The sequence below is a fragment of the Xenopus laevis genome, chromosome 2L (assembly GCF_017654675.1).
Source record: "Xenopus laevis strain J_2021 chromosome 2L, Xenopus_laevis_v10.1, whole genome shotgun sequence".
In the NCBI taxonomy this organism is placed as follows: domain Eukaryota; kingdom Metazoa; phylum Chordata; class Amphibia; order Anura; family Pipidae; genus Xenopus; species Xenopus laevis.
In genome coordinates, this window is record NC_054373.1 from 182163172 (window position 1) to 182190754 (window position 27583).

At 36.4% G+C, this 27583-nt stretch overlaps 2 protein-coding genes across 2 annotated transcripts; both read left to right on the plus strand.

Annotated features, from left to right (window-relative positions):
- The first annotated feature begins 7293 nt into the window (after positions 1-7293).
- Positions 7294-8398, plus strand: LOC108710071 (olfactory receptor 51I2). The gene has a single exon (XM_018250465.2). It carries the CDS (start codon positions 7296-7298, stop codon positions 8271-8273), a length of 978 nt encoding a protein of 325 aa, XP_018105954.2. The 5' UTR covers positions 7294-7295; the 3' UTR covers positions 8274-8398.
- A 17724-nt stretch (positions 8399-26122) lies between these two features.
- Positions 26123-27076, plus strand: LOC108705140 (olfactory receptor 51I2). Its single transcript, XM_018241940.1, has one exon. The coding sequence runs from the start codon at positions 26123-26125 to the stop codon at positions 27074-27076; it is 954 nt and encodes a 317-aa protein (XP_018097429.1).
- The last annotated feature ends 507 nt before the right edge of the window (positions 27077-27583 follow it).

Here is a 27583-nt window from a genome sequence, read left to right on the forward strand (position 1 = left end):
GGCATCTTTGGAGACACTGATCTTTATTGCTAAATGGTTGTGGTTGCCTTGCGCTGGTACAGATACACAAAACATCATTAATACTCCATTACAACTCACTCCCCCCAGGCCCAGTGCCTCCTCATATCCAGTTGATAACTAAACCATGTCACTGAGGAATTGTTTGAACATATAATAAATTGTCACGCCAGATTTCAAATCAACTCTCTCATCCTATCACATATTGATGATGAATTGGGGGTTAGGGACCCCAGTGGTTGGCAATATTGAAGATTTCTTTTGATCATCATCATCATCATCATCATCATTGTTTATTTATATAGCGCTGTCAAGATTTTGATGCAACAATGCATGAACAGTAAACTGGAACTGGACACCTGGGGCAGATCGAATAGAAAATTTGAATTTTCAAATTCAAATTTCGATTTGAGTTTAAAAAAAAATTAGAATTTCGAAACTTTTCATGTACTGTCACTTCAAGAATTCAAATGTGAATATTCTCCATCTAAAACCTGGTGAATTGCTGTTTTAGCCTATGGGGGACCTCCTACAATCAATTTAGAGTAGTTTGGTGGACTTTTGAATTTTTATTGTGAAAAAACTCTAATAGAATTGGATTGAATTAGATTCAAATTCGATTTGAGTTCACCTGAATTTAAAAATTTTACATTTTTTAATAAATTTCAATTGGTAATTTTTTCTTTATGAGTTTTGACTTTATGAGAGTTTTTAGAAACTCCCATAAACTCAATATTCAACCCTTGTCTCTTGGTGTAAGAGCTACCCAAGAAGGGGGATATTAAACCTATATAAAAAAACAAAATCCTAGATTTTTCTAATTAATAGACAAAAAGTTCCGTTCAGCGGGAGCCCTGTTATTGAACTTATATTGCTCTTTTTTTTTTTACATGTCAACCTTTAGATAAGGAGGTACTTACAATTTAGTGTAGTAGCTAACTAGGGCTAGGGCATGTTGCTCCCCATGCACATAATCAAAAAATATGGTAAAAAGGAGCAGGCACACCAATACTACTGTAGTGTCAGGGAGCCTCCTGCAGAAGGTGCTGTACACTTATTTAGGGGCAGGACATCCCTGAGCATTTGTATTTTGCTCCAAATAAACAACATTTGGAGGCACTGTTCTGCACCACTATATTAATATACACAATGGTTTTCCCCTTTTGTGTATGCCTGCATAGATGGAGAGATGGAAAGATAACGGGACAACACAACCATTGCATTTATCTGACTCTGGATACTGGAGATGTTATTGCTCAATGTCAAAGGCCTGTTGACTAGGGACTGGGCGAATTTGACCTGTTTCGTTTTGCCAAAAATTAGCCGCTGGCGAAAGGTCGCCGACGCCCATTAAAGTCTATGGGCGTCAAAACATTTTTGTCACGCGTCTTTTTTTTTTGACGACACGGCTCCATACAAGTCTATGGGCGTCATTTTTGCGGCGAAACAAGGTGAAAAAATTCGCCAATCCCTACTGTTGACTGAGAATCACTTTTGTTCACCTTTCTGTTCCAGGGCGTGTGCCAAGAACCTGAGGTGTACAGGGACCAGTGATGTTTAGGTTCAGGAACAGGACAGGCCCCTGAGAATGAAGGCTAGCCAGTTTGCAGACTAGATCCACTGTTTAGGTATTGCCAGACAACTAGGTAGGCCTATGATCCACTTAAGTAATATAGTGGGTCATCTTAGTGATCGTCTACTAGACTAGGATTCCCAAGACCAAAGTATAATGTTGAAGAATAAGTGGCCCATTAATTAAACCTCACATTTTTCTGGTTGATTTTGTAAAGGCAGTCGAGTTTACGGAGCGCCAATCATACGATTTGAATTTAGGCACAAATTTGTCAGAATATTTTTTTTCTTCTGACTTTTTTTGAGAAGAATTATTGATTTGATTAGCGGATGGGAGTTAGGTTGACTTTGTTTTGATGAAAAATTAGATTAATTCAAGCTTTATAAGTTTTTGATGTATTCGTATTTTTTTAGGGCGAATTTTCCATTTGTACTTTTTTCAGATTTTGTGATAAATCTCATGACATTTGTAGTATTAGAGTTTGTGAGTTTAGTTTTGGTTAAAAAAGCAATAAAACCATGAAAATAAGACTGTTGGTAAATGGTCCTCTGCAGGTTGTATTATAAGGCAGTACAATGGGTGCTTTAACTAGATTCCCAAGAGAATACATTTCATTATGAATCATATTCACTCAGATCTAAAAGACACAATCTCAGCAGTTATTTGGATGAACCTTTACACCACTGTGATTGGTTTGTTCACTCCTGTGATTTGGAAATGATATAAATATTCTCATGGTAAAACATACAGAGATCACAGTCCAGTCCGTCTCTGTCCAACTTCACTCTTCCACAGTGAGTATGTCCGACTGATACTTTCATGACTTTCTTCCAAATGTTTCTTTCAACATCAAATTATTATTTTCACCATCCGATTGTGCAAAGTGATTTAATGAGATTTAAACAAGAATATATAGGGGTGCAGGTAGATAAAAAGCATTGGACCTACAGTACCAACCAATCCTTGACTCTTGACTTGCTGGACTCATCTGAAAGAAAGACTGATTTAAATAATTTATATCATTTTTGTACATTATAAAAGCTTAATTAAAAAAGTTACGGTAATTTAAATACAATACTCACAAGCTGTGGTAGGGGCATTTGTCTTCCAATTTAATGAAAATACATACAACGGATACATGAAAGGGTTGTTTACCTTTAACTTTTTGTATGATGTAGCGAGTGATATTCTGAGACAATTGTTTTTCATGTTTTATTGTTTAGCTTTTTATTCAGCTGCTCTCCAGTTTGTAATTTTAGGAATCTGGTTGGTAGGGTCAAATCATGCACTGAGGCCTGAATAGAAAGATATGGAATAAAAATTAGCAATAACAATAAGGGGCAAATTTACTTATGGTCGAATATCGAGGGTTAATTAACCCTCGATATTCGACTGCCAAATCGAAATCCTTCTCCTTCTACTATATAGAAGTCGAAGGATTTATCGCAATTTGTTCGATCGAACGATTAAATCCTTCGAATCGTTTGATTCGTCTTCGACCAAAAAAAGATAGCAAAGCCTATGGGGACCTTCCCCATTAGCTAACATTGACTTTGGTGGGTTTTAGGTGGCGAACTAGGAGGTCGAATTTTTTTTTTAAAGAGACAGTACTTCAACTATCGAATGGTCGAATAGTCGAACAATTTTTAGTTCGAATCATTTGATTCAAAGTCGAAGAAGTAGTTAAAGGCCGAAGTAGCCCATTCGACGGTCGAAGAAGCCAAAAAAACCATTCGAAATTCGAAGTTTTTTTTATTCTATTCCTTCACTAAGTAAATGGGCCCCCAAATGTGTAGCCTTACAGAGTATTTGTTTTTATAGATGGGGTCAGCGACTCCCATTTCACAGCTGGAAATAGTCAAAAGAAGAAGGCAAAGAATTTAAATACTATAGAAAATACATATTGATGACCAATTGAAAAGTTGCTTAGAATAAGCCGTTCGATAACATGCTAAAAGTTAACTTAAAGGTGAACCAACCCCTTAAATAAAGTTTAAGCCCTAGAAGTTCTTCATGTGACAATTATGTTGCTTAATTATCCTTCATATCTACGTTATATATTATTCCATGTATTTATCTTGAATAGATGGGTAAAAAAAATAATATCTACTGTTATATTAAAAAAATTAAGAAAAAGGGAATATGAAATGAGTATATGCTTATAATTTACAGTACAATTACAGTAATAAATGTAATACCCAGAAAATAGGGGTTTTCTTTCTGACCTTCTTAATTAATGTTTTCTGAGAGGTTCAACAACACCCAGATTTATGAAGGTGAATCCTGATATCCAGACAAATGTTACAAGGTTTTTTTTTCGCTAGTAATGGTCCAGAAAGAAACACATTTGTAGAGGTTTTAGAGATATTAAAAAAAAAATCCCATTTGTATTTCTTATATTCGGATCTTTTAATAACTGTCATGGCATTCGTGATTTTAGAGAAAATTAGTTTACTCTTGATTTCAAAGAGCTCTAATTCTACTAAAATTCAACCTTTTATAAATGAGCCTCTTTGAGTTATTAGTAGGGATGGGCGAATTTTTTTGCCTTGTTTCACCACAGAAATGACGCCCATAAACTTGTATGGCGGTGCGCATCAAAAAAAAAATTGCACCGCTCGTCAAAATGTTTTTGACGCCCATAGACATAGACGTCGGCGTCATTTCGTCAGCGGTGAATTTTTGGCAAAGTGAAATGGGTCAAATTCGCCCATGCCTATTTATTCGTTTTGAAATGTATGGGCTGCAACTGAGACCATGTGACCGCTACAGGGAGAGAGGCGCATCACGTGACCCGGAAGAAGCTGCAACACAATCCACAGGATCATCTGCAGAGGAAACAGGCACGGACACCGCAACTCCTTCAAGCCAGGGAAGTTTTTCAGGCAGCGGAGAGAGGTGGCAAGAGGCAGGAGAGCGGCATACCACTGGAGCAGCGCTTATACCCAGCGCAGGGGGAGGTAAGCAACTTAATATTTAACTTATCCTCATGCACATGAAATCCGTGGGAGATTAAAGTTCTTTATAAGGGTATGGGGGTTGTACCTGTGTACAGACCTGACCCTTTTAAGGTACAGATAAAAATGTTTAAATACAATTGAATATGTTATTTATGGACAAATCAACAATAACATGGCAACCTTCAAGTAAAAAAGACATTTTTGCTAATAAACTAAAAATTAAAAGCTCCTATATGCCCACTGTATATAATGCATCTGTAGATACATTTGTAAATATGGTAAACACTGATATTAATAACTGCATGTGTAATAAAGTATGGGACAAAAAGCACAATCTTAGCTCAGGAATTTACAACAAGACCCTTCCATAATTATTAAAAAAGCAGATAAGGGAGGGGGGATAGTGATTTTGAACAAGAGCGAATATGAGAAAGAGGCCATCACACAATTAAACAATACATTACATTATAAAAAACTAGGAGACCCCACTGGCCACCTGAAACGTGAAATAGACACTTTTTTGGAGGATTCATTCATGAATGGTATTATAACTCCAGACAAACTGTACATGAACTTTTAAGGAAAAGTAACCCAAGGGTCCCCAGTTTTTTTTTATTACCGAAAAAACACAAATCACTCATTAAACCACCTGGAAGACCAATAGTATCAGCAGTGGATTCTTTATTACAACCACTGCCTATGTATATAGATATACATTTACAAGATATTGTAATACATTTGGACACTTGCTTAAAGGATACTGCGGATTTTCTCAACACGTTGGAACACATAGAAATACCAGATGATAATATAATTGTGTCTACTATAGATGTTTACACTTCAATACCACATACAGATGGGGTGGAATGTGTAAGGGAATATTTGACAACACAAACATTGGTCTCACATAAAATAATGTTTATACGCGACTGCTTGGATTTTGTCCTCAAAAGAAAAGTTATTTCAGATTTGATGAGATGTTTTTCCTACAAGTATGGGGGACCAGTATGGGTGCAAACATGGCTCCGACATACGCCAACATCTTTATGCATAAATTTGAAAAAAACACTCATACTGACACACCCCATATTTTCACAAAAAATCATCACATGGAAAAGGAACGGGGACGATATGTTTATTATCTGGAAATGGACTGTGGAAGAACTAAAGGAATTCTTCACTTATTTAAATAGTGTCACGACCGGCACCCGATACCAGAACAAATGCCAAGCACCCTGTTCTCGGCTCGGCTTCACCAGTAGTGTGACCACCGTTGGGCTTCGGGAGGAGCCCTCAGCTTACTTGGGTGCCACCTGGGCTTAACGAGGGGTGTAAGGCGAGGTGTTCTGGCTGGCAAAGGGGCACGGCTGTTAGCAAAGTCTTTTGGGCCGAAGGTCACGGTACAAATGGAGCAGGCAAGAGAATCGTCAGACAGGCAGAGTCGAGGCAGGCGGATATCAGAATCGTCAGGCAGGCAAGGGTCAAACCGGGTTGTCAATCAAGGGGTTAAGCAGGAAGAGTTGTCGTAGGCAGGCAAAGGTCAGGATACAGAGTTCAGAATAGTCAGGATACAGGCAGGGTCAAACACGGATAAACAGGCTACAGAATAACAGGAACAGATGCACTAGGCTCAGAAACCACTTAGAAACAAAGTTCTATTACGGGCACTGGCTTGGAGTATGAATGGGCCTTAAATGCGCGCTGGCATAATCACGCCAGCGCGCCTGTACCTTTAAGAGGCGCGCAGGTGCGCCGCGCGCGCCCTAAGAAACCAAGATGGCGCCGGCGCTGGAGGCAAGAGAAGGAGCGCGGCGGCGTGGCGGCCGTCCACGCTGCCGCACCACTAGACCACCAGGTATTTTTATTACAAATAGTTTACACGAAACTATAAAATTCACAATACATATTGGCCCCCAAAAAATCAAATACTTGGATGTAGAAGTGACCCTCATGGATAAATCATTTGTAACTAACCTCTACACCAAAATAAAACAGATAAAAACAACATGCTACATAAAACAAGTCTTCATGAACGATACAATGAGCAGGCAGACATTTTAATAAACACATTTAGAGGAAGGGGGTACCATAAGGAGGAACTTTTTAAGTATAAATTTGAAATTGGAGAAAAAGCTAAAAAAAAACATACGCCGAGCAGAACAGAAGGATGCAAAGGAACAGAGTATAACATATCACTACGTTTGGACATTCACAATGTTTAAATAAAATAATAAGGAAATACTGGTTAATATTGCAAAAAGATAAAACTGTTCAAAGGTTCCCCCGCTTTTGTTACAAAAAAGGAAAAAGCATAGGGGAAACAGTAATGCGAGCAGACATAAAGAAAATTGTAAAAAGGTGATTAGTCAGAGGAAAAGTGTAGTAAAAATCTATCTACTAAGTGTAGTAAATGGTATTATCAGAGTAAACCACCTGGGCATGGGCGAGATAGGTTTGGTTGGATGTGAAGCCTAACTTGCATTTTAATTGGAAAGTTGGATTTTCAATGGCACCAATTTAAAATGAGATGTTTTATGGATAATTTATTAATACTTTCATTCGGGATGCATCTAGTATTATGATTCAGATGAGTGTTAGTGCTCAGTGTGGCTGCTGAGTTGCAATATACTCTGACACCACAGAATGGTCTATGACTACTAAAATCAGACAATCCTTATATAAAATACTGTATTTTATAGATTGTCTAAAACAAATTCCTCTTTCACCAGGAACCAACAGTATCTATGATGCAAAATTCCACAGATCCACATCCGGCATATTTCACCCTTGGATACGGACAGCTCACATCTATACGATACTTCTACTGTTTATTGGTGTTGGTGGGATTCTTGCTGAACGCTGTGTCCAATAGTGTGATTATCCATGCTGTGATGATACACAAAACATTACACGAACCACTTTATATATTTATTAGCGCTTTGAGTTTCAATGGAATATTGGAAAGTATGTCCTTTTACCCCAGTATTTTGGCCGCCTTGGTCTACAAAGTCCAGACAATCTCCTACTCATTTTGCTTGCTGCAAGCATTTCTATTTCTTCTTTATGGATGCTTTGAGATGATGACACTATCAGCCATGGCGTTTGACCGTTATGTGTGCATCTGTAACCCTCTGAGATACAACAACATCATGTCCCTCTCAACTGTGTACAAAATAATTGGGGGAAGCTGGACTTATTCCAATGTAGCCTTTACTATTCACATGCTATTGACCTACAGGCTCCCTTTGTGTGGAGCAGAAATATTAAAGATCTACTGTGACAACTGGTCAATAGTGAGACTTTCTTGCATTGATACCACCAGCAACAATGTCTTTGGACTTTTTAATCTTTCTATATTTGTATTTTTGGCCCTAGCATTAATAATGTTCTCCTATATTGAGATTCTCAGGGTTTGTGCAAGATCTTCACAAGCTGTCATTGCTAAAGCCTTGCAGACCTGCACTCCTCAGCTGATAACCACCATCAACTTAGCAACTGGTGCCATTTTTGATATATTGCTCTATAGGTATATCCCTACAATTGTTCCTTATGGGTTTCGTATCTTCATGTCCATGCAATTCCTTGTGGTGTCTCCCATTCTGAATGCTTTTGTTTATGGGCTAAAAATGACAAAGTTAAGAGAAAAAATACTTCAGTCCTTTCATCTCAAAAGGATTACAGGGAACACCTTAAACATGAAGAAGTCAGGCATTATACAATAGGGCGAATAGGTAGAAACCTGGTTAAAGAAGAAGCATGCTCCACCAGATGCATCTAGTTCAACAGGACAATCCTGATTTCACCAATCACTCTTATATCTTAGATCCACTAACCATGAGGGACCCCTGTAGCAAGGTAATATCATAGTTGAGGCCTACAGATGAAGCCACTTGGATTTGTGAGTTAAATGCGTCATGACTCAGAGTTAATTGAAGAAACTGTGTTATCTAAAGTTATCTTATCTCATTTAATGCATTTAACCTTTTCATTAGCATACCAAAGCACCATTGTTCACAATGGTGAATGCTTTAATTAGATGGGATGTTGTGACACAGTTTTCTGTGTTAAATGAGATAAATGGGATATCTGTGTTTAGTTATTCTGTGTCAAACAGACAAACCAAAGTGGCTGCATCTGTATGTGTAGAACACTTCCAGTAATCAAAATAAGAGCTCCTTTCAAGGCTACAGTATGTGAGCCATCAACCACATGATTCAACACAAAATGGTATTATTTATACCCAACATACAGACCAACAGGTTCATTAACTTGCTGTGGAAGTAACCTTTTTTGCACCTAAAGGGTCTTATCCACTTTCAGCATCTATTAAAACCATGAAATAGCAATAATAAATTATAACAATATAATACACAAAAGCTATGAATATCTTGTAAATTATATCTTTATAAACGATGAGTTCTGATGTCATCAGTTATAAACGGTGAGTTCTGATGTCATTTCTGTCACATGACTCACTTAAATTTGTGTATTATAATAAATGAAGTACCCCCAGTTGCAAAATATGAGGATATTAGAAGTTAACTCAGAGTTCCATGACCTGTATAAAAACACTCTGCCATATATATTATAACATCTACTCCTACTCTAAGGGGGTTATTTATCAAAGTCCGAATGCCAAAAACTCCAAAAAAAATTGTTTTTTTTAACTATAAAATCCGAATTTTTAATGGAAAAAAAACCTTGAATTTTTCAGGTTTTATTATACCTGAGGAAGTCAGAATCTGAAAATCTGGCATGTTAGAACTGCCAAGGTTGTATATAAGTCAATTTTCAGAAGTCCCGAAGATATCCTGATTTGTGCTGGGTGTTGTGCAATAAGATGTAGTGGATTTCTAGCAGAAATCAAAAAAAAAATCTGAGATATTAGGTGGAAAATACCAAAAATTTGTACTATTTGATTTTTTCCCAATCTTTCCTGTTTTTTCCCCTACACAGAAAATTTTTGGAAAAATGTCTTGATAAATAAGGGGGAAAAAGGATTTGGTCAGAGTAGTTATCAGAAAATACTCTGAAATATTTTTGATAAGTAACCCCCTTATTCTAGAGACCCAGTTAAACACTGGTTACACCACAGATCCCATAGTCATAGGGAACCCACAGAGCAAGATAATGTCATAGTGTAAACATATTTGTAGAGATCATCCAGTGATTAAAACAAGTGGTATGACATTTATGGAAGATGATTTGCACAACCAATTATATAAAATGTGCTCTGTATAATAAGGATTCCAGTTTTGAGCTATATGTAACCTTTTCTTGGTGATAGGGCAATAGGCCTTGAAACTGTGCTAGCGACGGCCTTTTTTGCTAGCAAATTGTCATCTACACCTGTTAGTAAATTGGCGGTATCCCTATGTATGGGTTTTTCTGTCGAATCTTTGCTATCAACAGCCACTTCTCCGCTTAGTAAATCTGCCGCTATTTATTATCTTCCAAGAGCCCCAATTGGGAAGGCCTATTTATCAAAATTATTAATTGTGTAACTTTAGAGGGTTTTTTTCTGTTTCAAATAAATTCATTTAAAAAAATGAAATATTTGCTTGTTTTTTTAAAAAATCAGAACATATAAAAAAACTCAATTCAATAAAATTGGGTCTACAAGCTAAAAAAAATTGAAAGACACTTACAAGAAAAAACACTTAAAATTTGACTTAGACAGCTCCCACAGACTATGAATTTTGCAGCTTTAAATTTTTTTTTTGTATTTATAGCTTAATAATACAAGTCTGTAAGATTTAACACAACAATCTTGAACTATGGTAAGAACACAACATCTAGGGGCACATTTATCAAGGGTCGAATATCAGGGTTAATTAACCCTCAAATTCGACCCTCGAAGTTAAATCCTTCGAATTCGAATATCAAATTCGAAGGATTTTGCGCATATACTTCGTTCGATCAATTGAAGTAAAAATCTTTTGATGGAACGATAAAATCCTTTGAATCAAACGATTTGAAGGATTTGAATCGATCGATCGAAGGATTTGAATCGATTGATCGAACGATTTTTCTTTGATCAAAAAAAGCTTAAGAAAGTAATGGGGAAGGTCCCCATAGGCTATCATTGTACCTCGGTAGGTTTAAACTACCGAAGTATGTAGTCGAAGTTTTAATTAAAGAGACAGTACTTTGACTATCGAATGGTCAAATAGTCAAACGATTTTTAGTTTGAATCGTTCGAGTCGAAGTCGAAGGTCATAGTAGCCTATTCGATGGTCGAAGTACCCAAGAAAATACTTCAAAATTCGAAGTTTTTTTATATTCGAATCCTTCACTCGAGCTTAGTAAATCTGCCCCCTAATGTTGATAAATCAGCCCTCCAGTATTGAGAGAGATACTGACTCCTTTTTCATTAAAAAAAGCACTCATCAAAGGTGCCCTCTTTCCCCTCTATTATTGAATCTTGCTTTAAAGTCAAAGTAAACTTTATTGTAGAGCCACTATTAATTTATTTTAAAAAATCTACATTATTTCAAGTGGTAAGGATCAATGGTTTAGAAAAAAAGTTATCAGTTTTGAATACTGAATAACCTTTCATCTCTCTGTTGGGGTTCCTTAAGCTTCTGTTTTATACCCCAAATTATTCTCTTTGTATGCCGCCTCTCTTGGCCAAATAATCCATTGATATGTTTTCCAATGCCACCTCTATGCTTATTATACTCATATATATCATCAATTTTAACCCAGATTCCTTAACTTGAGTCTCTTAAATCTTGTCATTTAAACTCAAATCTCCCAGCACTGCCTTAAAGGATATGATATTAAATCTTTACTGTTCTCAATTTATTCCCTTAAGGAGTAAATGTAGAAGCACTAAGAAACACGCTATGTGGTTTAATATAGAAGTAACAAGGTTAATAGAAAAGTCGGTTGGGGCAGAAGCTGCATTTAATTAATATAAACAGTATAAAAGCAATCCAGAAGGCAAAGATAGGAAATGAAGAGCATAATGCGGCTGAGGGTACAGGTAAGTCTAACCCCAAAAAGTTTTTTGAAGTATAATAATAATAGTAAAAAGATGCGGGTTCAGAGTGTTGTTCTTTTAAATAATGGTACCAGTATGGTTGTAACAGATACAGAAAAGGTAAATGTACTAAATCAGTTATTTTGTGTATAAAATTGAGGAGTCTGAGTTCCCAGGCTTACTTCATAGCTGCAATGTTGGCTCAGCTCAGTCTAGTCAGTGGCGGACTCAGGATATGATTCATAACGCTTTAAAAAAAATGAATGTAAACAAGGCGCTAGGGCTAGCTGGCATACATCCCCGTTTCTAAGAGAGCTTAGTTAAGGTTTAGACTGGCCCCTATTTCCGATTTTCTCAGATTCACTTTTATCTGGTATGGTACCTTTGGATTGGAGAAAAGCTGATGTCCTTCCAATATTTAAAAAGGGATTACGATCTCAGCCTGGCAATTATAGGCCTATAAATGTGGCATCTGTGGTGGGTAATTTATTTGAAGACTTGTTAAGGGATCACATTCAAAACGTTGTCCTAGAGAATTGCATTATGAGCAGCAATCAGCATGGCTTTATAAAGTGCAAGTCATGTCAGACAAATTTGATCTTTTTTTATGATAAGGTAAGTAAGATGCTGGATAGTGGGGGGGCAATCTTTAGATTCACAGTTGATAAATGTAAAGTCATGCACCTGGGATGTAAAAATATCCACTTCTACCCTTAATGGGACTGCACTAGGCAAATCCATAATGGATATCAAATAAGATCCAATGGAGAGTTAAGTCAATGCAATTAAGTTTTACATTTATTTGTAGATTTAGAAAACACCCCTCTATACAGTACATCCATTCCACATGATGAAGGAATACATTATTTAGACAAAATCTCCCACATAACTTGATCTAGTTGGCCTGGTAGTTGTGGGGCATTAAAGCCAAGTGTTTCTATTGAAGACGGGGTTCAGGACAGGCTCATAAAATCTCCCACCATTCAAGCCCAGAGCATGATGCCCAGTGGCGTAACTTGATAGTACTGGGCCTCACAGGAAATTATTTTTCAGGCCCCCAAAATGTCTAGAGGTTGACCTGTTAAAATTGCTCATTAATTAGGGCCTTGATGGGGCCCCTATAGCTTCTTCTGCAGCGTCTGCATCCTCTGTAGTTACCCCCTGATGACGGCTCATTACTAAACAAAACAGTGGTTGTAAAATACCGCAGAGCAGTGACTAATTCTCTTTAAAATGGAAATCTGTTCCTCTATCTAAATCTGCTGATGGGAAAATTTGTGCAACATCGATGACCTGCGACAAGAAGAAACTTGTATGTACAGCTATGTGGCTAAACACTGCCCCACTTGTTCATCCAATGCCTTCACTCAATTTACAATATATCAATGGAAAGCTTGGGATGAGATCTTTTTGTTTGCAAGAAATGTGAGTGCCAATATGTGGGATGCTAAAAAGAAGAAAAAGAAGGCAAAAGAAACCACATTACACACCTATATATACATACAGTATATACAGTTAGTGATGGGCGAATTTATTCACCAGGCGCAAATTCGCAGTGAATTCCTGCGGATCATCGGCGACGAATAAATTTGCGAAACCACCAGAAAGATTTTTTGGACGCCGGCATCAAAAACGAGCCGCCAGCGCTGTTTCGAAAATTTTTCACCGTTTCGTGAATTTTGCAGGAAATTCACAAATTTGATGGTGAAACGACCCAAATTTGCCCATCACTATATACAATATACACGTTATATTTTTATTATTAATTATTACCTTTATATCTCAGCTGGGAACTTCCTGTTATTAGCCCATGAGTAAATGCCAGAAGACACGAAACGCGTAAGGCTTCCTTTTTGCACATGTTTACAGAACCAACCCCTTTAATAAAGTTTGAGCCCTAGAAATTCTTGATGTGACAATCATGCTGCTTATTTATCCTTCATATCTGTGTTATATATTATTCCACTTATTTATCTTGAATAGATGGGTAAAAAAATAAGATCTACTGTTATACTAAACAAATGAAGAAAAAAGCTGTATGAAATGAGTATATGCTTATAATTTACAGTACAATTACAAATGTAATACCCATAAAATAGGGGTTTACTTTCTGACCTTCTTGATTAATGTTTTTTTAAAGGTTAAACAATACCAAGATTTATGAAGGTGAAATATGATATCCAGACAAATTGTATAATTTTTTTTTCGATAGTAATCGTCCAAAAAAAACAAAACACATTTTTAGAGGTTTTAGAGATTTTTAAAAAATTGGATTGTTCAGTACATTTTTCCATTCGTATTTTCTTATATTCAGATCTTTTACTTTAATGGAATTCGGGATTTTAGAGAAAATTCATTTAAGCTTGTTTTCAAAGAGCTCTCATTCCACTATAATTTAACCTTTCATAAATGGAGTTCTGTAAGATATGTCCCATCTGACACCCATAAAACTTTTTCACCCCATGACTCTCTATAAAAGTCTATAAAATCTTCTATCAGATAAATTCCCAAATAATGATCTTATATATCAAAATTTGAATTTGTGTAAGGTTAAATGTTTTTCCCACTTCGAATAAACTTTTTTAAAAAATTTGAATGCTTGCTTATTAATTAAAAAATCAGAATACAAAATATTTGTCTGAAAAAAATCACAATTCGAATATCTTTAATTTTTATTCGATTTAAGATTCCAAAAACTCTCATTGAAAAAAAGCCTTAAATTTTCCATAGTCGGCTCCCAATGTTTTCTACATGAATTTTAGAATGAATAAAGTTGAACATTCCAGGTTTACAAATTTTATATACTTCATAAATATCATATGTATGAGTCTTTTACTGCATAATTCATATTTGTGAGCTTTAGTGCAAGAAAATTTGATTCACAGAAGAAAAACGAATTAGAGGTTCAGGCCTCCTTAGAAACCACAGCATTTAAGTTATGTTCCTGAGCTAAACCACCTTCCTTGGGACAGGAACCGTGCCCCAATTGTGCCTTGAATTTCTCAGGCTCTTTATTTCATGTAAAAGTTTGGGATCCAATATCCGGAAACCCATTATCAAAATGACTGGAAGACCATCTCCCATTGACTCCATTTTAATCCAATAACTTTTTCCTTTTTCTCTGTAATAGTAAAACAGTACTTTGTACTTGATCCTAACTAAGATATAATTAATCCTTGTTGGAGGCAAAAACCAGCCTATTGGGTTTCATTAATGTTTAAATTATTTGTAGAAGCCTTAAGATATGGTGAGCAGTTTGGATAACAAATCCCATATCTGTATTTTCTTTACATATGCATTAACCCCTGTATGTTTTATTTTTTGTGGTATATGTAGATCTGTTTGCTGGGACAGTGAATGACTCACACAAGGACCCCTACATATCAACTGAGATGACACCTTCCAAACTCCCCATCAATCACAATCAGCTATAAAGTCCCTCATCTTTACCCCATACAAAAACAATAATAAAAATATTTACCCAGAAGGGGAAAATTTTGCATCCATTAGTGGCTTGGGTTTGGCATCTTAACTTAAAGTTGTAGTAAATGGTATTAGCAGAGTAAACCACCCTTGCAAGGGAGAAATAGTCTTGGTTAGATGTGAGCCTAACTTTGGGAGATGTTTTATGGATAATTTATTATTAATACTTAAATTTGATATGTAACCGGTATTATGGTTCAGATGAGTGTTAGTGCTCAGTGTGGCTGCTGAGTTGCAATAAGCTCTGACACCACACTATTAAAAGCAGTCAATTCTTATAAAAAATACTGTATTTTATGGATTGTATAAAACAAATTTCTCTTTCACCAGGAACCAACAGTAACCATGATTGCACAAAATTCCACAGATCCACATCCGGCATATTTCACCCTTGGATATATATATGGATGATTATACACACAACATTAAACTAACCACTTTATGTATTTATTAGCGCTTTGAGTTTTAATGGAATTATTGAAAGGGTGTCCTTTTACCCCAGTATTTTGACTGCCTTGGTCTACAAAGTCCAGACAATCTCCTACTCATTTTGCTTGCTGCAAGCATTTTTACTTCTGGTCTATGGATGCTTTGAGATGATGACGCTAGCAGCGATGGCGTTTTTACCGTTATGTGTGCATCTGTAACTCTCTGAGATACAACAACATCATGTCCCTCTCAACTGTGTACAAAATAATTGGGGGAAGTTGGACTTATTCCATTGTAGCCTTTGGTACTCACTTGCTATTGACCTACAGGCTCCCTTTGTGTGGAGCAGAAATATTAAAGATCTATTGTGACAACTGGTCAATAGTGAGACTTTCTTGCATTGATACCACCAGCAACAATGTCTTTGGACTTTTTAATCTTTCTACATTTGTACTTTTGGCCCTAGTTTTAATAATGTTCTCCTATATTGAGATTCTCAGGGTTTGTGCACGATCTTCACAAGCTGTCATTGCTAAAGCCTTGCAGACCTGCACTCCTCAGCTGATAACCACCATCAACTTAGCAACTGGTGCCATTTTTTATATATTCCTCTATAGGTATATCCCTACAATTGTTCCTTATGGGTTTCATATCTTCATGTCATTGCAATTCCTTGTGGTGTCTCCCATTTTGAATGCATTTGTTTATGGGCTAAAAATGATACTTCAGTCCTTTCATCTCAAAAGGATTACAGGGAACACCTTAAATATGAAGAAGTCAGGCATTATACAATAGGGCGAATAGGTAGAAACCTGGTTAAAGAAGAAGCATGCTCCACCAGATGCATCTAGTTCAACAGGACAAGCCTGATTTCAAAAAACCACACTTATATCTTAGATCCACTAACCATGAGGGACCCCTGTAGCAAGGTAATATCATAGTTGAGGCCTATGTGTAGAGGCCTTCCAGTAATCAAAATAAAAGCTCCTTCCCAGGCTACAGTGTGTGAGTCATCAACCCCATGATTCAACACAAAATGGTATTATTTATACCCAACATACAAACCTACAGTTCATTAACTTGCTGTGGAGGGTAACCCATTTTGCACCTAAAGGGTCTTATCCACTTTGAGCATCTATTAAAACCGTCAAAAAGCAATAATAAAAGAAGACTTTATATCTATATATGTTAATCCTTCATGATGTTTATAGCCTTAGTTTATAATACATTTCATTGTCTGTCACCATATTGAAGTGGTACAACCATGGGTCACCTTGAGGAAGAGTGAGTTATACGCTGAAATAGGTGGAAATTGCAAAAGCAGTGGACGAAGACCCGGAAGATGGCTGCCGTAAACTGCGATTTATGTGCATTTCACTTCTAAATATTTTGATGCACCGGTGAGGTGTATGAGGGGTATGAGCAGCATGTATTATGCACTGGAGTGGTGGCAGTCTCTTGATTGGAAGGACAATTAATAGACAGTCGCAATAGTCGATGCATGGCATTATGAGAGGCTGAATACGAATTTTGGTGGCATTTTGGGTTGGGTTCAATTCAGAGAAAAAGGTTTATAAAGTGAAAACTCATGAACAAGATTCAATTTGAGATGCAATTCAATTCAACAAAACTTATCTCATTGTTCACATGAATCATGTGAAAGCTCTATTGAAATCTATGGGAAAGAAACTGGAGCTGAATTTGGAGAATGTCGTCCATGACTTTTCACGTGATAAACCATGGGATAACTGAATTGATTCTGGCCCTTTGTGCCAGATTCAATTCAGTGAGAAAAAGGTTTATCAAGTGAAAAGTCATGGACGAGATTCAATTTGAGATTCAGTTCAGAAATTTGGGCCACATTTAATTCAGGAAGAAAAAGTTATCTCATGGTTTATCACGTGAAAACTTATGGATGGGATTCAATTCAAGGAGAAAAAATGAAATAACTTTTTCTAGCTGAATTGAATCTGGCCCTTTGTGAGATATACAGTACAGTTATATGTTCTGTGGTGAAACTGACATGATTTGCAGATAACACAAAATTATCAGCCCAATTAATTCCATCCAGGATGCGGCACTTGCAACACGATCTTGACAAACTGGCAATCTGGGCAGCTAAGTGGCAAATGAGATTCAATGTTGATAAATGTAAAGTCATGCACCTGGGATGTAACAATATCCACTTATACCCTTAATGGGACTGCACTAGGCAAATCCATAATGGAGACGGAGCTTGGAGTCCTTGTAGATGATAAACTTGTCTGTAGCAAGCAATGCCAGTCAGCAGCATCAAGGGCAAATAAGGTCTTGAGATGTATTAAAAGGGGCAGAGATTCACGGGAGGAGGGATCATTCTTCCACTGTATAGAGCACTTGTAAGGCCCCATCTAGAATATGCCGTACAGTTTTGGTCTCCATCACTCAAAAAGGACATTATTGTATTAGAGAGGGTACAGAGAAGGGCAACTAAGCTGGTAAAGGGAAAATCTTAGCTATGAGGAAAGACTGGCCAAATTGGGGATGTTCCCGCTGGAGAAGAGGCGCTTAAGGGGTGATATGATGACTATGTATAAATATATAAGGGGATCATATAATAATCTCTCTAATGCTTTATTTACCAGTAGGAGAAAGTAGTTCTGATTAGTGATGGGCAAATCTGCGCCGTTTTGCTTCGCCGGAAAATTCGTGAAATTCGCGAAACGAAGAAAAATTTGCAAAACTGTGCGTTTTTGACGCCAGCGTCTGGTTTTTTGACGCTGGTGAATTTTCGCGGGTGTTTTGCGAATTTATTCGCTGGCTGCGAATCGCGCAAATTTGCCGTTCTGGTGTCAAACAATTTCTAAGAGATCAATCAAAAAAATTCTTTGTGCTACAGAGTACTGTGTTTGATCAAGGAAGTATCTAATCACATTCAGACCTGAAGGGGACCAATATTACATTCAAAAGCGGGGGAAGGCTATGGGTAGTAACGTAGCACCCACCTATGCTAATCTATATATGGCATATATCGAAGAAATGTTTGTATATATGAATTCACTGTTCCAAAAACACTGTTTGTTATATGTACGTTATATAGACGATCTGTTAATCTTGTGGAATGGAGTTACTGAAAGCCTTGATCTGTTCAAGAATTTTATGAATAATATTGATACAACACTTAAATTCACCTACAACTTTCATACTGATACTTTGAATTTTCTTGATGTACAGTTAACCAGAAATTATATGAAACCGAATCAGACTTATACAGGAAGGATACAGATAAAAATAAGTTTTCACCCACCTTCTTTAAAGAAATTGTTACCATCAACACAATACACCAGGGTAAAACGAATTGTAAGTGATACCTCTTTATGTGATATGAGACTTGCCGACCGTTTTTCAGAAAGAGGCTACCCAGACAAGGTACTTGAGGAAAGACTTGGAAAGATAAAAAATATGGACAGGAGACTCCTTTTACAACCGAGTAATTTGACTAAGAAAGAAGAAGTTAGAATGTTTTTGGTCAGCAAATACAAATGTGCAAGTAGACATGTGTCTAAGATTGTACAAAGACACTGGCACCTACTCCAGAATTGTCTCCGCCATATTCCACAATTTCAAAAACCTCCACTAATAGCGTATCAGAGGGGCAAGAATATACAGGACCAACTGGTTCAAGCAGATATTGTTCCTAAAAAGAAAGGTACCCAACGGTTTTTACAGCATCCAAAATTTGGTACTTTCCCGTGTTTGCACTGTACTCTTGGTTTGACTCAGTGGGGGGAAACTTTGCCCTTACGTGATATGTACATGGGCTAAAATAGTGTGCTGCTGCTTTGTTTCTACAATGAAAAAAACGTATAGTCCATCAATTGTAAATTCTGCACCTCCTCTCCTTTCCTATTATATTCCTGCCTGGTGGTGCAGAACTCATTAGATGGTCTGCACACGTCAATCATACAGAAGAAACATCCTGATGAAGGGAGGGTGAAAACCCCCTGAAACGTTGATGCACGGGTGGTGAAAAATAAAAGGGATAAGCTCCCCACTTGCAAAATAACATGGTGTTTGTGCAACTCTCTTCCAATGTTCCTTGTTTATGACATGAAAAGCCATGGACAAGATTCCATTCGAGGAGAAAAAAATTTTTCTCCAAATTTACTGAATCTCATTCATTACTTTTCACGTGATAAATAGTGATGGTTGAATTTATTCTCCAGGCATGGATTTCCGCATTTCGCCCACCTGCAATTTTTTTCGCGAAACTGCTGCAAAAATTTGCAGCTGAAAAAAATAGCTGCGTCAAAAAAGTTGCGCCTGGAAAAATTGACGCACTCTATAATAATTCTGACGCCCATTGACTTTAATGGATTTGGACAAAAGAGTCAGGCGTGTAAAAATTTTGCGCATAAAAATTATTTTGATACCCATTGATTTTTGCAGATTTTTGCAATTTTTTTGTTGTTTCGCAAATTTTTTTTGAGTTTCGACATCATTTCATTCGCCCATCACTATTGATAAACCTTTGTCCTGAACTGAAACCTTAGTTTTGTAATAAAACTTAAATGCATTTGACTCTTACATATACATATTTACATATATTTACATTTCATAATTTAGGAGGACTTTTGAAATATTTAATCCCTTAATTCTACAGTTTGTTTGAGACATTAGATATGAATGCTTATGTGTTTAGTACCTGATGTATCCAAACCAGATGCATTGCACCAAATCATAATTTTATCCCCAAGAGAATATATTATGTTATGAATTTTATTCATGCATATCTGAAAGACAAACTCTCAGAAGTTATTTGAAACTGGGATTGGGTCATTCCCTCCTGTGATTTGGAAATGGTATAAATACTCTCATGATAAACAGCAGAATCCTAGTCTGGCTGTTACTGAGTCCAACTACCGTCTCACACAGTGAGTATGTCTATTTTTTAAAACATCTGAGCATTAGAGGGGCCCCACCATTAGGGGGCCCCACCAAAATAATTCCAATTGGGCCCCACAGTTTTAAGACCAGCCCTGTGGTAGGAAACCATCTCAGAGAGAAGCCAGTAAGAACTGTAAGTGTCTCTGTGCAGTAGTTTTTGTAGTTGTTTTGACGATTATCCAGGAAGTGTTTAGGGCACAGGTGTATAACAATCATGGGCTACAAAACCCCCTTGATTATTTTGTTTATTTTATTTTAAAATTAGTTTTAACATTAAATAAGTTTGTTGTTTTACCAATAAATTTATGGCAGAGTTCAGAAAATTAACTTCTATAGTAATAAAGTGACTTAAACATGTTAATTATAAAGAAAAATAAGATTTAGCCCAAAATTTCTCTGCTCAATGCCAAACCAAAGGGATTAAGTCTTAAGACAACCAAACCACCAATTTGAATGGGTTGATATTATGGCATGTATAGTAGAATGTTAGCCTACAGTGTCCATACATTTTAGAATAAACTTTCTCTACTTAACACCAAGGGGGTTATTTATCAAGGTCCGAATTTATCTTAATATCGGCTGCTACAAACTCAGATCTAACTAGCTCGGGTTTTTAACGCTTATTTATTAAAAATTTTCTTTGCCGAAAAAGCTCAGATTTTCACGATTTTTTCATGAATTTTCCCCGAAATCTCTGAATTTTAACCCGAAACCTCCGAAAACATTGTGAAATTGCCTGAAACCCCCGACACAACCAAAAATCAATGGGACTGTTCCCATTGACTTTTATGTAGCCTTGACAGGATTGAGATGCTGTGTTTTTATATTCGGGCTTTTTAGCCCTCGGGGTTTAATAAATTTGTGATTTTTTTAAAAGTCAGATTTTATTAAAAAAATCACAAATTTTTCGGATTTCAGTGAATTTTGGGTATTCGGAGCTTAGTAAATAACCCCCCAAGAGTTCTCAGATAAATAGACCATATTTGTCTAAAAAGTGTTCTCAATTTTTGACTTCCAGTCCTACATTGTATAGTCTCTTTTAAACAAAGGTTATATAGGTAAGATAATATAATTTCCAAGCAAGAGACAGTCTCCTTAATCCAATATAGATAGATTTACCTACGAGTTGCGGCCATTAATAAGAAACAAAAATTTAAAATCTTTATTTGTCAATTTTAGAGAGTCTTTTTAGTCTAATAAAGCAAATATTGGGGTGAATACTATATCCGCTTTAATTGTATCTCAAACAGAAATAGTTAAAGAGTCTGATAATTTTTTATAAATTGAACTATAACCGAGATGGATGAGACTAAATTGCTGGTCTCTCCAAACCTCAATTCTTTTGACTCACCTGCCTTATCTGAAAGAAAAGACTGATTCAAAAGGTTAACATCACTTTTGTAATAAGCTTCATCAAAAAGTGATTCATTCTACATGTTTGTTGTGCAAGGTTTGGACTACAGAAAACTGTGGTTGGAAGTGGCTTAAGCCTAGTAGAGCTGTTGTTCAGCTAGACCTTTAAACAGGGACCTGGATTCCAGAATTACCTTCAGAAAAAAACTCCAATAACACAAAAATATAACTTGATTGATTTCTAATTTTTTGCTCATCACTGGGGGCAGATTTATCAAGGGGTTGAATTTCGAAGTAATGGGAGTTTTTTTTGATCTCCCATAACTTCGACATTTAAAAAAAAAAAGACCAAACGAAATTTATTACAAATATCAAAGTTTTTTTTTGCGGGTGAATAGATGTTACTTTGATCGATTCGAATCGAAGTAACATCGTATTCAATCATCTTCGATTCAAAGTGTTTTCAAAAAAAGCCTTCGATTTCTCAAAGTCTACCAATTGACTCCAAACAGGTTCTAGGAGGTCCCCCATAGGCTAAAACAGTAATCCGGCAGGTTTTAAATGACGAATGGATGAAGTCGAAGTTTTAAAGAGACAGTACATGATAAATTTCGATATTCGAATAGTCAATTTTTTTTCGAATTTTGGCCTATTCGATAGTCGAAATTCAAATTTTTTTACTTCAAATTTTTACTTGATAAATCTGCCCCCAACTGTCACAAAACACAGTTTCCTTATTTGATGTGGCACCCACATATTGGGCCAGATTCAATTCAGTAAGAAAGGTGTTTATCACGTGAAAACCCATGGATGAGATTCAATTAGAGTTGCAATTCAATTCAGTGGTTTATCACGTGAAAACTCAATTTACGTTTTTTCTCCTCAAATTTAAATGTCCATGAGTTTTCACGTGATAAATGACGAGATAACTTTTTTTTATTGAATTGAATCTGGCCCATTATGTATACAGACTGTAAAATTATCCATATTAGTCACTGCCCCAATGGAGCTTGCAATCTAGTTTCCCGATCACACACACCCACACTAAGGTAAATTCCAAGAAGATGAATCTACGCTATGGAATTATTCAGGATGTGGGAATAAAGCCGAACAGCAGGTATAAACCCACAGAGACCAAGTAGAGGATCTATGGCCTTCATAAAACCATCCATTGTTAGCCAAAAACTGAATTAAATGTTCAAAATACTGAACCAATGAGAATGCTAGCTCTTTGTCACAGGGATCTAAAGATTGTTTCTCAACCATACTTTACTGATTTTTGCTGGACTACAAATTCCAGCATAGTTTTTAGTGCTAGGAGCTGTTCTCCAACATCGTATAACTAAAGCAATTTTACTTTATAAAGTGGAGTGGGAGGGGACTGTATCTAGAAAACTGCACCCTGTGTTGGCACTTGTCAATAAGCTGTAAAGTTGTCTTCACAATTTCTCCATATATAGAGGAACATCTATGCTGGGATAATCCAGTTGTATCTCTCTGTACAAGTTATGGGCCATTTTCTATTATTTCAAGTAATTTTTACCAATATACATATAACTCTATTTATCACATTGTCTGGTCTTCCAAAAATCATGTTTGATTTCTATATTTATCAAATTGTCTGATATAAATTCCTCTTTCTCCAGGAACCAATATAAGTTGGTATCTGTTCAATTAAAATACATTAAATATGTTTCCCTCAGAGATGTGGTTCAGATTGGGAGATGCCATAGAGCAGCCATTGGAAACCATATGAGTCAATTAGTTGGTCATGAGGAAATATACAGAGAGAAAGATGAAGGCCGTAGGAAAGAGCCTTGAAGAACCTCAACAGAGAGAGATAAACTAGATGATTAAATTCCATTTTAGGAGGCACTGAAATAGATCCCTCTTGACAAGGTAGAGGGAACTTCTGGCAACCTCTGCCGCTTATGTTTTCCCAGCAGCAATTCAAATGTTATCTATGGGAAATCATTAGTTGTCAGCGCTAGAGGAGATTCATCTCAAGACAACTAATCTCCTCATGTTTCATTTCTTAACGTTTTTATGTACCTGCACTAGAATTTCTCAATGGATTCTGTTTCGTTGAAAAAAAACCAAACACTCCCAACTGATGTTCTAATTCCCCCCTTGCCTTGAGAGACAATTGTTTTACTACAGTACATATATTAATGAAAAATTAAAAGAGGGCGCTTGGTCAAGTTGATCTGGACAATTTTTGGCCAAAGCAACTGGGAATGGGCCCCTTACAGGACTTTCCCCCATGAAGGCATCTCTGTTTGCTAACATATATTTTACATGGAATTATTTCACAACTTTCTTTCTTTTTCTGTAATCATTCCTTCTAGTAGCAGGAAAGAGTCTCCTTCATGTAAAATAGAAATCATGTCCCTCTTCACTCTTGGAAGATGGACTAGTGTCCAGGCTTCCATAGACTTGTATTGTATTTATGTATATTTTTATAGTGCTGTACTGTACAGCAAAATACATAGTACACAGTACATAGTACACTTACATTAAAGAGTAAGTACTAAGGGGACGTTTTACTTATATTTGGATTTACATTTTTTCCATGAATTGTGTATTTTCTCAAAAAATTTTTAAAATTTCTCTTAAACTTTAAGGGGCCCATTTATTAAACCTCAATTTTATCTGGTCAAGGTTTTTAGGGGCAAAATTCTATTTTTTCATGTAAAAAACCCTCAGATTTATCCGATTTTTCATACCCCAAAGCTGCTAAAAATCCAAATCTGAAAATACTCCATCTCAAAACTGTCAAGGTCATGTAGAAGTCAATGCCAGATGTCCCTGAAGTTATTTCTTGACATTGTGATAATCTGGATAATCTGAAAAAGTCAAGTTTTCACATCGAAAATTCTATAAAATTGAATCTTCAGTGTGTCAAACGTATGATACGAATCAACGCTTGATTTTGCTTTAACGTTTTGTTGCTCTGATTTTTTCTAAACTAAAACCTCTCCAAGTAAAAGAAGCCGAGGTCCCATAGAAGTCAATGGAAGCTCTGTTGATCGTATTGGACTTTTTTTTAGCCATTCAGAATTGTGGAGGCCTATGTATTAAAGGTCACATTTTTGTGGTTTAAGAGATTTCTGAAAACTAATGTCCATGAATGTCAGTCATTTATCAAAATATCTGATCTGAAAAAAAGCACAAACAGGAAAAATTGCAGAGATTTTGTTAAAATCCCTTCTTATTGACAATTTGCATGATAACTATGACTCTTTCATATTGTTACACAAAAGCCAGAGTCAAAAACACCCCAAAACCTCAAAACCATGAATCAAAGAACGGTCTTCCAGTTGACTTCTACGTTATTTTGACAGGTTTTAGCTGGAGTATTTGGAATTGTCGCAGATTTGTCCCATTATAAATCCCAGAAAAGTTGTGCTTTTTTTTAACCATAACTTTTTTGGATTTTTAGCATCCAAAAATCTGACCCAAAATGGTCGCAATTTAGTAAATCAGCCCCTTAGAGGCTTTCTAATTTTTGTTCATTTGATACAAATAGATGCTCAATTTTGTCATGGCATTTTGTCACTCCGATTTTTCCAAGAAAAATTATTGATAAATGTGTTCAATTCGTGGAATTGAACACGTTATCATGCTTTTCTGTAACAATATGAAAGAGTCATAGTTATCATGCGAATTGTCAATAAGACGGGGTTTTCACACATTCTCTGCAACTTTTCTTGTTTGTGCTTTTTCAGTTCAAATCTTATGATAAATGACTGACTTTCATGGAAATTGGTTTATTTGTGTTTTCCAAAACCTCTAAAACCACAAAAATGTGACCTTTAATAAATAGGTCTCCGAAATTCTGAATGGTTAAAAAAAAAGTCCAATAGGATCAACGCAGCTCCCATTGATTTCTATGGGACCTCAACTTCTTTTACTTGGAAAAGTTTTATTTTAGAAAAAATCAGAGCAACAAAACATCACAGCAAAATCAGTCGTCAATTCGTATCGTAAGATTGACACTCCGAAGATTAGATTTTATCGGATTTTCACTGTGAAAACTCTACTTTTTCGGATTATCCAGCGCAGATCTGAAGAAACAACTTCAGGTACATCTGCCATTCACTTCTACTACTAATTTGTCACAACAAAGAATTATTGGTAAATTAAGGGGATTCAGGTTTGGGAGTTTGTTCAAAAAATGTTTTTATTAGAGTGAGAAAAAGTTGAGTTTAAGTAAATTCCTCTCTTATTGATGAATCGAATTTGAATACAATCACAGTTTAAAAAAAACTAGATTGTTTATTTATTAAAAAATCTGAATATAAAAACCTTGTTTGAATTCAATTGTGAAAATTCTGTATTTCTCAAATTTTCTGATACAAATGCCTCTTTCTGCAGAAACCAAAATCATCAATAATGCAAAATTCCACAGATCCACATCCGGCATATTTCACCCTTGGATACAGACAGCTCACATCTATACGATACTTCTACTGTATATTGGTGTTGGTGGGATACTTGATGAACGTTGTGTCCAACAGTCTGATTATCGCTGCTGTGATTATACACAAAACATTACACGAACCGGTTTATATATTTATTAGTGCTTTGTGCTTAAATGGAATATTTGAAAGTATGTACTTTTACCCCAGTATTTTTTCTGCCTTGCTCTACAAAGTTCAGGTAATTTCTTACTCATTTTGCTTGCTGCAAGCATTTTTAATTCATCTCTATGGATGTTTTGAGATGACGACACTATCAGCGATGGCGTTTGACCGTTATGTGTGCATCTGTAACCCTCTGAGATACAACAACATCATGTCCCTCTCAACTGTGTACAAGATAATTGGGGGAAGTTGGACTTATTCCATTGTAGCATTTGGTACTCACGTGCTATTGACCTACAGGCTCCCTTTGTGCGGAGCAGAAATTTTAAAGATCTACTGTGACAACTGGTCAATAGTGAGACTTTCTTGCATTGATACCACCATCAATAATGTCTTTGGACTTTTTATTGTCTCTACATTCGTTTGCTTGCTCCTAATGCTAATAATGTACTCCTATATTGAGATTCTCAGGGTTTGTGCACGATCTTCACAAGCTGTCATTGCTAAAGCCTTGCAGACCTGCACTCCTCAGCTGATAACCACCTTCAACTTTGTGGCAGGTTCACTATTTGATATATTTCTCTATAGGTATATCCCTACTATTGTCCCTTATGAGTTTCGTGTGTTCATGTCATTGGAGTTCCTTGTGGTGTCTCCCATTCTGAATGCTTTGGCTTACGGGCTAAAGATGACAGAGTTGAGAACAAAAATATTCCAGCCCTTTAATCTCAAAAAAATTGCAGGGAATACCTTAAGCATGTAGGGTTTAGGAATGGAGCAAGAGGAATAATAGGTGTAAACTAAGATGAAGAAGTAACATGCTCCACCAAACACATCTTGGCCAACAGATAATCCTCTTCTCAACATCCACCCAGTTAGCGTTACACTGCATTACTTAAATGGGCCCCAAATTAAAGGAGGTATTTAGTTGTAAAGCCCTGAGGTATAACAATCATCTGCAGCCAGAATAAGGATCCACTTGTTTAATGTAACCTAGGCTTGCCAGATCTTATCACCTAATGCACTGACTGACCAACCTAGTAACTAGGATTGATTAGAGTTGGGTCAACCCATAAGGGTGCCAATGAAAGCTCTGGCCCTCAGCTGCACAAGCACCCCCTTGCCTCAACTCTCCCCAGGCAAATCTTCTCTCTCTCCAACCAACCAGAATCTGAAGCCTGAATATCTATTATTATTCATAATATTTATTATTACTTTTCAGCTTTCTAAATATGAGTTTTTGAATAACTGCACTCCTGTAACAATATTC

What these genes read in the sequence shown, in the direction of transcription:
- LOC108710071 (XM_018250465.2), top strand. Translation starts at nt 7,296, where the DNA reads ATGATGCAAAATTCCACAGATCCACATCCGGCATATTTCACCCTTGGA.
- LOC108705140 (XM_018241940.1), top strand. Translation starts at nt 26,123, where the DNA reads ATGCAAAATTCCACAGATCCACATCCGGCATATTTCACCCTTGGATAC.